The sequence below is a fragment of the Dromaius novaehollandiae genome, chromosome 17 (genome assembly GCF_036370855.1).
Source record: "Dromaius novaehollandiae isolate bDroNov1 chromosome 17, bDroNov1.hap1, whole genome shotgun sequence".
NCBI lineage: Eukaryota > Metazoa > Chordata > Aves > Casuariiformes > Dromaiidae > Dromaius > Dromaius novaehollandiae.
The window spans coordinates 5377060-5390889 of NC_088114.1; the positions used below are offsets into that span (position 1 = coordinate 5377060).

The window sequence follows — 13830 nt, forward strand, 5'->3', positions numbered from 1 at the left end:
GTCACTGTTTTCATCTATCCTCCAGCACATTAGGTATATTCGTGTCAGAGTCTGCAGCTTGTCTCCTCTTTCCTTTCATTCATAAATCCAGCATGTGGGGAGTTTGAATCTTTAAATCCCCTCTGGTTGAATTTTCTCCCCAAAGAGATCCATCTGCCAGCCTCAATTGTGATTCTGAAATCAAAACTGCAACTGGATTGCTAGTAACTTCTTCCTAGGTCTGTTTTTTTTGGTTTTTTTTGTTTTTTTTTTTTTATTTTCTTGAGGCACTTGATTGTATGAATGAGTGTGATTGCTTACTGCTAATGGCAGGCATGTAAAAATCAAAAGATATTAAAAATACCCAGGACGTTTTTTTGCTGGAATTGTGGTTCGAGTCCTCGGGGTTCCTGCAGGTCACTCTCCCAAGCTGTCCTCTCTAGCTGGCAAGGCTGGGAACCTCCATATGTGTTTGTAAATGCCAGATCCAAGCGCCCTGCAGAATTGTCCGAGTTCAGGAGCTATCACTTAGACTCACTCTTCCTGACACCCACAGTAAATTTGGAAGAGGTTTCAACAGTATACAGGGAAATTAAACTATGGAATGTGCCTTCCATTTCATAGTCTGCTAGAGAAGACAAAGACCATGAATGAAGCACCTTCAATTACGCTGAGCCACTAATCTACTATAGGGATAGAGGAGAAGCTCGATGGGAGATTGGCCTTTTTCTTCTGCTTAATTACCTGCAGACAACACGTTTCTTTGGCTGTTAGGTGGTGGCATTATAGACAGACCGAGAGTCTATCCCATTGCTTTGCAGTGTGTCAACAAGGATTTCCAGCAGGTAGCTTTGGGGGTATATTCCCCCAAAGTGGATGTCTCCACCATCAAAGTCTCCCTTTCTCTGCCTGAAACTCAAATTAAAGAGCCTGAACGGCTAGGGTAAGTGAAACGTTTGCCATGCTGACTTTCTGTGCAGCATGGCTAAAGGTACCCATGCCTTGGTTGATACAGCTGCAGCTCAGGCAATGGTAACGAAGTGTCTCCCAAGGTTGTGTTCTCGTTCTTCTAGAGGTCTTTTGAGAGCCTCTGAAGAGAGGGATTTTTTGTCTGTAAGTTACTGCCTCACAAAGAAGTTCTTATATCATTGAATTTATTATCTTGAATTTTCAATCATCATTTGTTTAAAAATCCATCACTGCTTTATGGTGCATTTCAGCTGCTTGCACAGCAATGTGAAAATATACCATGTGATTATGGTATGTAAATATGTAAGGATTTCTGAATAGCTAAAGAAAAATTATAAGCACCATTTGGGCTGTGATATTTATTAGCTGGTTAGGATTCAGCATAAATCTTTCATCATAAAATCTTATCTTTTCTTTTTTTAAAAACAAAAATAGCTCCCTCTATATTTGCATCCAACATCAGCTAAACCCTGGCCCCAACTTCTTATTGGATGCGTTTGTTATATTCCCCAGCAAGATGCTTTCTCCTCACAGAGGAGCTTTATTTTAAGAAATACACAGTACAGCAATAAAGAGGTTCTAAATAGTAGTCAAAAATATTCCAGTGCAATTGAAAGGCTCTTTTAAACACCAAAAGATGGCATGTAGTTTCAAAAGGGGAAAGTCAAGACAAAGGAACAAATGAAGTTCTAGTGCACAGGGATACATAGTTACCAGTGGAGCGCCCCAATTACACCCGTATTGAATTTGATCCTAAAAATCCTATTTTGTTAAAGGCTAGCTAAAATAGTATCTAAGGACTCTTTTACCAGAAGAATTCCTGTACACTGTCACAAAGATAGAAGCAAATAAAAATAATTGAAGCAATTGTCTCAGTTGTCTCCAGGGTTGTCATGATGATGTTGATAAAATCAAATAAAGTGGAAGTTATTGCAAGTTGTTAGTGAGCAGCACAGTTGTGAATTGGCAGTGCAAGAAGCTGAAGAGCTTAAAAGGTTTGCTCATTACCTGGATTTATTGTTTTCAGTTGTGGGAAAATGTTGGCTAAGCAAAAATAACATGAATAATATCTGGTCTTGGTGGTGTGTTTTGAACAAAAATAAGGTTTTCTTCTTCTTTATATGGCTTTTACTGGACTACTAAAAACTGCTGTGTCAGTCCATCCATTCTCGGTAGGTTTAATAGTTTGACTTTATCCTAGTGAAGAGCAGGGACTCATAGGGAGGTGAAGGAAGACCAAGATCAGGCACCAGGGGGTGGTTTGAAAAAGCCTGTGGTTGGTATAAGTAAACTGGATATCAGAGTTAGGTCCCTACTAGACAATAGAGCAAATTGTGAATTTTGATTTGAAATGCATTGGGGAAGGAAGCAGAACAAACTTTTTAACCCTGCAGATTTACCTACAACCTGACATCCATCCTGTATTGGATGTGTCGGACTTCTGCTTTCGATTCGCGGGCTTTGCGTGCCGGGGTGCGGAGCTGAGCAGGAAGGGGGAGCGGGGCTCTTCCGAGGCATCGTGCCAGCCTCTCGCCCCTGACCGCGCAGCTGCCTTTGCAGAGCAAAACCCGTGGGGCAGTGCAGTGAGGGCGGTGGTGCTGCATCATCTGAACGCTTTCATGTTGATGCAGAAGCCTGTGGAAATACTCAGGACGTCCAGGTAGTTTCCCCTGGCTTCCAGGGGCGTTCGTCCACACGGCAGCTCTTGACAGGGTGCTCGTTCACGCAGGGCTACAGCCTGGCCCATCTCCAGCGCTCCTCCGCAAGCTAGCCAGGGAGAACAGGGCAGCTGGGCTGCTTCCAAGCTTGTGTACAGCTTCATGTCCTGATGTACCATTACAGCATGATGAAAAAAGTATGCTGAGAGAGGAGTTTAGATTAGCAGGTTTTAACATCCATTGCCATCGCCAAGTCAAACTTCGTATGTAACACAAGGTACAGCGTTGAGACCTGTAACTTGGTCTCAAGTAGACCCTGGGCTTGAGGATGGTGTATCTGGTAGAAGACATCTCGGCTTTAAAGGCATTTATCTGCTGTTAGTTCCTGTATCCGATGCCTGCAGGCAGGAAAGCAGCAGCTAGCAAGATTTAAGGGCAGAGGGTGTGCACGTCGTCACAGTTCAGAAAGTGGATGCTGCTCTGTTAGTAGCTGTTGGGTCTGATTTCCTTCTGCTTTGACTGTTGGGATCTTAATTTCTTCAGGGGCAGGACCTTTAATCTGGATCTCTTTCCCAAGAGGTCCTAACCATCTGCTACTTCATTTGACTTCAGCAGGAAATTAGGCTTTAGAACATATCCAGAAGCCTGCTCTTGTGTTTGCTCTTCAGTAAACCATACTTATGAAATTAATGCCCTTGAGATCAATGGAATGAGATCTGTATTACTGAAATATTTTATAAACTAATGTACCTTGCTTGTATAATCCTGTTCTCACTGAATTTGTTGAGAATTCATCAAGGAGAGTAAAAATTTACCATATTAGCCTTGAAAAGATAGAAAATATTCTCAAGCAACACGATATCAGACATTTTATTATTTTTCAATTACCTAGTGTCTGCTCTGTTTTTTAGGAGTTTTGTTTACGCTGCTGTGTGTCTCATAAACAGATTGCCATTTGCTGAAAACGTTATTTCATGAATGAATGAAAGTCATGATTTCCTGTAATAGGCAACTGCACTAATAGAAGGTTCTGACTTTTACGGAGTAAATTGTTGACGAACCGGCTGCGTGAGCCGGCAAACCCTCCGCCCCAGCTGGCTGCGCTGCGCGGTGGCCTTCGCTGGCGTCCCTCACCGTGGCGTTCTGCGCGTTTCGTCCTCCCTAAAAACCGGGCACCGGGCAGGCTCTGCAGTTTGGTTAGCAATGTAGATCTATCTTAATAGCGAATAATAGTCATTTGTTTATTTAAGTGAACTACTAACTATTTAGACTGTCACTGCCATCATAACATCAATCACTGTGTATCACTCCAATATGTAATTCACTAATTCAGTGTTTTGCGTAGACAGAAGTTAAGAGTAAATTTCATTCAGTAATATTTTATTGCCAAGTGATTTTCTAGTACTAACTAGAACTTTTAGTATTAGAGCTGTGGTGGACGTTCACAGTAATCTGCAAGTCTGAAAACAGCCTCTGCGGTTCAATGTTAATACTTCGTAAGATAAATACAGCAAAACAAAATCCAACATTGGATTTTTTTCATTCAGATTTAAAATACAGATATTCTTCCTACTGTTTGCATACGCTGGCAGATTAAGGGAAAAAAATAAATGAGAATATATGTAACAAGGTAACGTGATAGATAGCCCTTCAATGACAGTATGAATCTTTAAAAAGCACCTGAACATGGTAACAGAGGAGTTCTCATTGGCTCCCAAGGTATTTAGGAGCACTTGAAACCCAAGCCTTGTTTTTATACCACTTTGTTGCAGCCCATGATGTGTTCCCCTGGAAGAGTGTTTTTAACTGGAAAAAATGCTCTGGCTCACGGTGCAGTACTCATTCCTTTACTGACTTAATCTACAGCTAGAGGAAATATGTAAGGGTCAATTTAGCAAACCGGACAAGCCAGTAAGGCTCTGCCTGCGTGCAGCAGTCTGCCTGGATGTGCCCGTTGCAGGACAGGAGCCCAGTTCTGGGGTTTATCAGCATTTTGACGTCCTGATTAACTCTGCCTAGATAAATTTCTGGAGTCTGTTGGACTTTATTTGGCAAGGATTTATCATTCTGTGTATTCTGCGCTGAAACTGCTCTAGGTGAGAATCACAGCCGTGCCCACTACTAATGCTGATATGTGTAGAGCAATGACTGCACATGTTACAAAGCTTGAACGGGCTCTTGGAGACCTGGTTTTGAATACGTTAGATATGTATAAGGCTAGACATCATGAAACTGTGCAAAAATCTCAGGGTTTGGGGTTCTCCTAGCACCTAGCAGAGGCCCTATTGTGAAGGCACACAAATAGGGTTGCAAACTGTGGTTTGAAGAGGAAGGCCTACTTGCTGGAATTTGTGAGAGGAAATAAATCTAAGCCCATGGTTTCTTTTTCTCCTCTCCCCAGAAAGAAAAATGTCTAATGAATGTCTCATGTCTGAAACACTGGGCTGGATTCATCAAAGGGAGTTAGTAATTACCAAATTGAGAGAATCATGAAGCGCTTTTCTAAATTTGAAAGGCTCATCAAGAATAGATCAGGAGCAGGCAAAATTAATAGTTATGAACTCATTTCCATAGAAATGGACTTATTAGCAAGCATGCCAGCTGCCTAAAATTATAAGGTCTTTTCCTTGTGCTTGCAGGAAATAATCTTTTTTTATAAAAGTAATTTTGACTTTTTATTTTTTATTGCTCTTCTAAACTAGGGTTTGGCAAAGTCCTTCTAAACTGCTTAAAGACTTTACTGGACAACAAAAAATGTGTAACTAAAAAGAGAAGAAAGATGTGGAAAGGAGAAATGATCTGCAGTCCTTAGATTCCATCAGACTCTTCTCAGTAGTGCGAACTTACTTAGGATAAAAATGGAAAAAGTCTGAAGAAAAAGCTTAAAAATCTTCATAGGATAAAGTTTGGTTTCATGGGATTTAATGGCTGATAACAGCATGAGTTACAGTCATCGTCTTATCTGCTCGTGGATATTCCACTTGTAGCATTTTGTCTTCACCAGACACTTGCAGATCATCAGTGACCACAAAGACCAACATACTGGTCACAAGCTACATATCGGACCAAGGAAAAGCTGCAGATTTGCCATCGTGGGGTGGAATGACTATTTAAAAAAGGGGAGGATGTAGTGGAAAGCTGCAGAGCTAGGAGAGAAATTTAGAGCCAGGTCTGGTGATGTGGAGTTAGCAGCTGATGGACTTGACGTAAGTAAGTGCTAACCTTTAGGGTCATGATTCTGACTTAATTTACCTCTGTTTTTACTTTGGCAACTTTCATCAATTTCCATGGAAAAGGCGGTGGTTTCCCAGACTCTAATATAGAGGATGGTTAATGTATTGCAAGACTTATGAATATAGTCTCAGTCTTCCTGCTAAAAGAGAAGCCTCTGCACGATAACAGGTGCAGTGGCCAGTAGAAAGGCTCTGGTCTGAGGAAGAAAGAAATTCACTTTTCAGGTTTTATCATGGATTCGTTACAGCTGCAGCCTGGCTAAGGACTCGGAACAAAGGCGGTGGATTAGTCCGTGGGGTTCCCTGTGTCCCAGATACTGTGACACTTGGCACTGCTTGAAGGCTGAATCTTTATCCTAAAGACGAAAAAAGGGAAACCATAATTTTAGAGAGAATTCAGTGACCTGCTGTTCTGAAGGTAACTGGGGGTCTTGCTGGTGAATAATGTATTCCAGAAAGTCGGATACTTGTTTGTTAAAGCTGTATGCTCAGTGGAGAAACTCTAAAAATGAAACCTGGTTAGAACATGGTAAGTCCAGCTCTTTCACCAAAACTCCAACTGAAAAGAAGTGGATCCTTCTTTAATCAGTGTTAATGTCTCATGGTGCATGATTTGCTTCTGAGACAGAGCAGAAAACATTTGACAAGCACGCTGTTTTTCCAGATAATGGTAAAGATTCTCCGTAGAAGCAGGACCACCACCTTGGGTCAGCGTTTGTATGTTAGTATTAGTTAGAACCATGGAAAGTTTATGTATCCGAATTGCTGCTGCTTTCTAGATCCTCAGAGACAGATTTCCAGTCCAACAGTATATACACAGTATATGTCTGCCTTTAAGTGAAACGTCTGGCTCGTACAGCTGTACAGTGAAGGTCTCTTTGGTGTCCCAAAGATGCAGTGAAGATCTTCATGCTTGCAGGGGCAGGAGTCATTTTACTCCCTGGCAATTACTTCAGTTTGCTATATGGGCAAGATGCATGTATGTGCTTTTTTTAGACAGTCTTGGTGTTAAAAATATAAAACCACTATTATGGTTATTTTTCTGGATGTATAAAAAGAAACACAGGAAGGGAGTAATTGAAGGCATGATGAACTGAGCTCCAAAAGCGCCTGTCAGTGGGACACGTGGAATTGATTTATCAGGGCAGACTTATCTGACGTGCTGTTTGAGTGACGAATCTAACGCAAACTCATCCGTCGGAGATTTTGTGCAGAGTTTGAAACTACTCTGGAGTGTTCGTGAGTGGCAACCACTGATTTTAACAGACTGAACCCAAACTGCAGATTCAGACATACCTTCATGGGTCTGATATCCAAATCCACAGTTAGTGTAAAGCTCATCTCTAAATTTTATTGCTGTGTTGTGAGTGAATTCATCTGATGATTAGATAAAACAAGCCGCTGGAAGAGATGAGCAGAAAACAATGAAGTTGAGTACTCCACCATGGTGCCCACAGTGGTAATGTTTTTTGACAGAAATTGTCTAATTACAGCCCTAGTATTGTGTAATAAAATTTGTCTTAAAGAGTTTTTGCTGATTGTCTGCTTGGCCACGCAAAAGATGCATTAATAGCTTCTGGTTTTGCCTGAAGGTGGATATAATCTTCTGTCAGCATGGAAAATATTTATCCTCCAGGCATTGGAGCATATGTTTGTGGTGTTTGTTGTCGGAAAGAAAACATGAAAATCAATAATTCCTGCTCTGATTTTTTGCCTTTACAATGTGCCTTCAAAAACATATGGCAAAACCCAGATTCTGCCTCTGCAGTTGGGAAGAGAGAAGGATGTTTAAGTCTGTTCTTTGCAGCGGCAGGCCGAAGCTTGCTAAAAGCAGAGCTCTTGATGTCACTACTTTAGGGTACAGGCACATGAATAACATACCGTGGGATGGGGCAGAGTATGAAATTATAGAGGGTCACGTTCAGTGCCCGGGTGCTCAGGACGCGTCCCTCGATCAGGAGCACGCTATCTTGTGCGTGCAGTAAGAGCGCCTTCCAGTCCTTACAGAATGGCTAACGTGCTGCAAGCTCAGGTTTTAACCTCTTTTGTGAGCATCTGCACTAAACTTGAGCAGTAGTTGACAACATCGGTTGTCTTTTGATGTAAAAAGATTAAGCAGTTGGGTCAGCAATCAGGTTAGCAGCCTTTCTCGACTGTTCCCTCTCCTTGTTTTGTAAGCGGCATCAGGTCCCCACGCTGATGTGTCTGCGTGAAAAATGGGGCAGGCACTTGCACGCTGCTTGGTAAAGTACATGAATTTTTGTGGAAGAAAAGCACTGGATGAGCAAAAGTTTGCTTTCTGAATAGGTCTCAGCTGTGGATATGCTGAGTGCAATTGGGTAAATCTTGGTGTCTGTTTTTTGCTCTGTAACTTGAAGATAAGAATATCTGTCTTCCTAACCTTAGGATTAATTATTAATATTTACATAGTGTTGGACTGGAGGAGAGTGCCAAGTGTTGTTGTTAACAAAAGAAGCAGAAGTAATTTGTAAATAAATGCTATGCATTTACATCCATTCCTTTACCTTTAAATTTTTATTTCCAGATGAAAAATATGTAATGATCACCGTACAGTTACAAGTCTACATCACTGATGAGAAGAATGTTTTCATGAACTGAAAATGAAGATAATCTACCCCCCCCTTTTTGTCTTGTATAACTTGTGCAAATCCATTTTTTTCCGCATAAGGGTAAAGACAAGTTTGGGTTTGAAGGACTTTCCCATCCCACTGCCCCAGGAGCTCATTTCTGATACAGCGTAAGGAACGGCCAAGTATTGTGTAGTTTCAGAGCATCAATATTTGCAGCAACAAAATTATAATAATGCTATCTTAAATAATTTAGCAACATCTGTGCAAACCAGTTCCCAAGGTTTGGGGCTTATTCTGTGAGTTCATAGTGATTACACAGAATGAATGCCTGAGTTTAATGCCTGCATTTCAGGAAACTAAAAGATGTACTGTCATTTTATCTATAAAGCGTAGCTGTTGCCCCATGCATAATTTGATTTAGGTTTTTGTTAGTATCTTGAGGTCTACATGCTGAATTTAACAGTAATTCTTGTGTTGAAAAGAAAAATCAAAATGTATTTTGTTATTGACATCCTGCAGATGTTTCATTTATGTGAAATTTTGTTTTTGCTTTTTCTTCCAGAGCAAACATCTCCTCCTATGAGATCCTGCAGATGGACTTTGAGATCGACAACAGCAGCAGCCTGACAGGGGCCCAGCAAATTACCTGGCAGGTGGAATACCCTCGAGATGACTCCGTGAGCGAACTAGTGGTCTCCGAGATCTTTGTCAGCCGAACTATGTTTGTGGGAATAGTTCCTCTTGCAATGGTAAGAGCCTGCTGCTGCTTCTTTTTGCTAAATGTTTTCTTTGCTTCTTGTTAGTATTCAAGGAAATGTGAGCCATTTTATTATGTGCTACTTCCTATGCACCTGCTGCAAGTGATTTAAATGCAAAAAATACATTTCAATAATGTTTTATTTACCTGATATGCCATAATGGCTCCTTGGAAACCATTTGAGTCTTTTGTGTAAATCCTTTACCATTTGTGGATTATTGGCCTGGTACATGGTTATAGCTCCTCTGGAGTCATTGTCTTCTGGTGTACTAATGTGACTGCCATGCATGTGCTCTAAGGGTAAATGTTGCAATTAGTTGGGACATTTTCATTGAAATAAATTAGTGTGCATGTGTGGGAAACTTCATTGCTGAACCAAACAACTGGACTGTTTTCTGCTTTATTTTTCCCCAAAGTGCCCGCATGCACTTGCCTATCATAGTTTAGTGAGCTGCAAAGTGTGGATTTAATAAAAGGTTCATCTGGAGTTATAGAGAAGAGATAAAATACTTTCTGAAGACTTAGATGTAGGCCGTATTTTCTAGTCAGGGTTTAACGTGTCCTTGTGCAGAAAGCTTGAAACTCATGGTTTGTATGAAAAATGCAAATATCTGCTTGCAAACTCAAATGCAGCTTTTCTTAGGGGGGACCTCTGGCCTACCTTGGGGCCTGATGAACCTTTTAGTACTGGAGGTTTAGGCTGACACAAATCCTGTGATTCCATTGGGGATATTCTGGTATAAAACTAGAGTAACTGCTGTATCTATGTGAATTTGATCTAGGCACCTTTAAGGGTTAATTGTTTTTCTCCCATCTCCCCCTCTTGCTTTTTTTAAAAAAACTAAAAGTAAGATTTGCATGCCTGGCTGTTACACCAGTTCCCTAAGAAACACTGTGGCCACGTTTGTTTGCTTTCTCATGAAGATTAAACTTTCCTTTGAGTGTGTCTGCGTAGGTTATCTTTCTATTCTACCATACAACCAACAAATACCAGCATTTTCCTCCACACAACCACTACCTTCTCTTGCTAGGACAGCAGCAAAGATACTTGTAAAGATAAACAAGGCCTAAATGAGTCTTATTTTCAATTCCCCCTGCCAAAGCCTACACTTATTGGCTGCCCAATAATAGTGATACGCTCAGTGACAGAGGAGAAATTATATGGGGAAAAGTCTATATATTTTCTTCTAGTGCTCTTTTTGAAGCATATAAGCAGTCAGTGTTGATAGAGGAGATGAGACAAAACTCTAATTATGTGGATGGAATAACATCAAGTAGTAATGGTGAATCAAACTATAATAGCGACAGAAAGTGGCGCGTGACCTGACTTGTACGTAGCACTGCCCGTTTCAAAGGTTGGCATGGAGTTCGGGCCCTGCAGAGCACAACAGGTATAAAAGAAAAGCAAGTGCAACCCAAAAACTCATTGCGAATGTTGGATCAGAGCTTTGCTGCTCTCTCGGCCGGGGGCTAACTTCATCTCTTTGCAGTTATGGCAGCTATCGGCCACTTAAACTGTCTCTAAACATCCTTGGACAAAATCTGAATGTGAATTTGAGGTGGAGTTAATCGAATTTCTGTCACTTCATCATAACAAACTCACTGCGGAGGAAAGAAAAATGTTTCTTTTATACATTTTTATCTCCCTTTGGAACATTTTAAATGTTGTGTCACAAGGCCTCAGTTTTTAGATGGGGATCTCGGGGGTTATTATCTTGCTGCTGCACGTGAGCATCCTTGGCTGGCTAGGCCCTAGGAAAACTAAAGACAGCAGCAGCGAGAACAACAGCTTGCATTTGCATTCCTTCCCCTCGTGCTTGCCAGCTTGCTGTGCTGCTTCAGGTGGCAGTTGCTACCTGGTGCAGGTCCCGTGCTGCATTGCTCGATCTGGAGCAAAATAATTCCTCCATGCATCATCCCGCATTGTTCAGGGAAAGGTGTACCTGACCGAACTAAATGCATTTTAGCTTTCCTCTCCAAGATTTGCCTGGCACGTTAGTAAGGCAGTCTCCCCCTGAGTGCATGTGGTTATGTACAAAGGAGAGTTTTGTCATCTCCTGGACCTTCGTTTCCCTCAAGAGCTCTACAAAAGGGTCCGGGAACCAGTGAGTTTCCATGCCTTTGCCATTGCACTGAGCATAGATTACTTGCTGTTCCTTTTCAGTGTATCCACTGTTTTAATATAAGCATTGAACATTTATAGATGAGAACCTGTATTTTCTTGGAGAGTTTAAGGTATGAGTACAAAATTTGGTCCTTGATATGCGGGAATGAGAGTTTTGATGGGATTACCAAAATCTCATGTTTGTTCAGGGCTAACGAGAGCCACAGTTGAATGAAGAAGTGCCGCGTAGTGTTCTTGTATCGCAGCATGGGTACGGCATAAAGCTGAACAGGAGAGATTTTTTTCCAGTAATAGGATTGAGGTGGATTCTGTAGTAGTTTATATGCTTACTGGAAGAGAAATTCAGTGTGAAATTCTGCAAAACATCTGTGACTTTTCTTAAGAGATTTAAGCTGAACTTAAATTTGCAGATCTCTTTCGGTAGGCTACTTTGGTTCTTCTAATATAAAGACATCTTCTTCCATATGGTTTGGAATATCTCTGCTTTTTGCTTCATTTGATCTTGAATTCATCTTTAGGTTTCCCATGCTACTCTTCTAGACAAACAGTAGAAAGCAGGAAGAGCCCCTGTATGATTTATTCTGTCACTGCGTTGTGCTTATTCTTGAGATAGCGGTGGGGACATTTTTCTCACTACTAACTTGCTTTTCTTCTGGTAGATAAAGGAGGTGTGGTAAACTGCATGGTAACATTTGAATCATAGTCTGATGAAAAGAGCTGATTTCTTGCCTCAGTGGGTTTATGAAGCACTTAACATCAAATCTGATGTTCTTAACATTTACATTTTGTAGCAAGCTTGAAAGGCATTTTGAGGGTTTTTTTTTCTTGATTGTGTGTGTTTTTAAGTAAGCTGATTTCTGCACATTATGTAACAAAAAATAGCTCTGTATTAGCGACAGTCTTGCTGTAATGAAGTGATATTGCAGCTTTTTTCTGGCTAGTCCTTTGGTATCACAACAGCAGTGCATTAATAAGCACCGTTTTGGGATGCACAGAAGGAAGCGGGGCGAGGGAGAGTCTGCAGGTGAAGCGCTGGCCAGGGCACCGCGGGTCAGCGGGGCTCCCAGGTGAGCTTATCTGACACACACTCGGTGAAGGGACGTCATGATGAGCTGCGACGCCTATATACTGTGGCGAAAAAGGAACAGAACTTTTGAAGCCTTGGTAAGGACGTGAGGAAACGACTGGAAACTTGTTCACTTGTAAGAAAGGAGGACCTGATTCTCGCGGGAGTTAAATGCATCTCCCCAACGAGGAGCAATGGCATCACTTGGGAGCTTTGTCTCCAAACTTTAAAAAGCGACTTTGTTTGAAATTCAGAGAAAGTTCTAATATAATTTACAGCAGAAATAAAACGTTAAGTTTCGGAGTGTGAACTGATTAATGAGAAGCTCAGGAAAAACATTAATGCTTGCAGAGGATGGATGCTGTGTTTTTGACTCATGATGTTACTGGGCTGTTGTTCAAGTAAATTTAACTAAAAGGAGATGATGAATGCAGCCCAGTCAAACCCTGCAATCTCAGGACGCCTTGATTTTTATTAAATCCAATAAATGTTAGTCTACCTATGTCCATTTTTCTTCTGGATATCCTTTGGATATCTAGATGGATTTCCATGTTTACCTCCATCAGAGAGAAGTTTGAAAGTGTCTGCTGGAATCATTTATTTTAAAATGGATCTTTTTAGTTTAAATGCAAAAAATTTTTCAATCTAGCATGCACAATTGGATTAGAAATATTTAGTGTAACAAAACCAACTGGTTTTGGCTTTATTCTATTTAATTGATAAGTGTAAAAATGCTGTGGGTTTTCTTGGTTTGTTTGTTTTGGTGGGGGGGAGGAGGTTCAGAAGAAGAGACTAAAGTATAATGTTGGAATATTGGGAATTGCCCCAAACTAAATATTTAAATAAATAAAACATTTTAACTAATGAGGGAAAACCAAGCAAAATTTCTTACCTGAAAAGAGTCTACTTTCTGCATCATCTGACGCAGTTGTCCCCAAATCCTTAAACTCCTTCTGATTGAAACATCTAGTTTAACGACCCCATAGAGGTTTCCAAAGGAACTCCATTGGGATGGAGGCAGCCCAGTCTGGTAACTTCGGATCCGCTTTCTGAAAGCGGTGCCTCCACTTCGAGACGGGCTGTGCACGCGTGGTACGCAGGGGGAAGGCGCGCAGAGAGGGTGCGATGCGGCTGCAGACCATCCCTGGCTGACACGGCAAAGAGAAGAGGAGATATCGAGATGGGTGATCACAATTGCTTGTAACCTACGCTTGTCTCAGGAGCCGATTTGGATGACAGCTGTGATAACCCTGCTGCTGCTCTAAAGGATCGACTATTTGTGGAGTTGTTCTTATGTCTGTGCCTGTAAATCAGATGCCTGCTGAGAGGCTTCAGTCCTAGAGCTCTTTTTATAGAGGAACCTAGTGGGGAATGCTCTAGTTAAGCTACACTGTCATTTTCATCATTTCCAGCTGCTGAGAAGAGCGTGGAAAAGGAAGTAACATAGTCTGC

At 41.3% G+C, this 13830-nt stretch overlaps 1 protein-coding gene across 1 annotated transcript in view; it reads left to right on the top strand.

Annotated features, from left to right (window-relative positions):
* Positions 1 to 13830, top strand: part of TMEM132B (transmembrane protein 132B) — a 263496-nt gene that overhangs the window by 170329 nt on the left and 79337 nt on the right. Inside the window, exon 4 of the mRNA XM_064522037.1 lies at positions 8993 to 9179. Within this exon, the coding sequence (XP_064378107.1) occupies positions 8993 to 9179 (187 nt within the window). The remainder of the gene's footprint in view (positions 1 to 8992; positions 9180 to 13830) is intronic.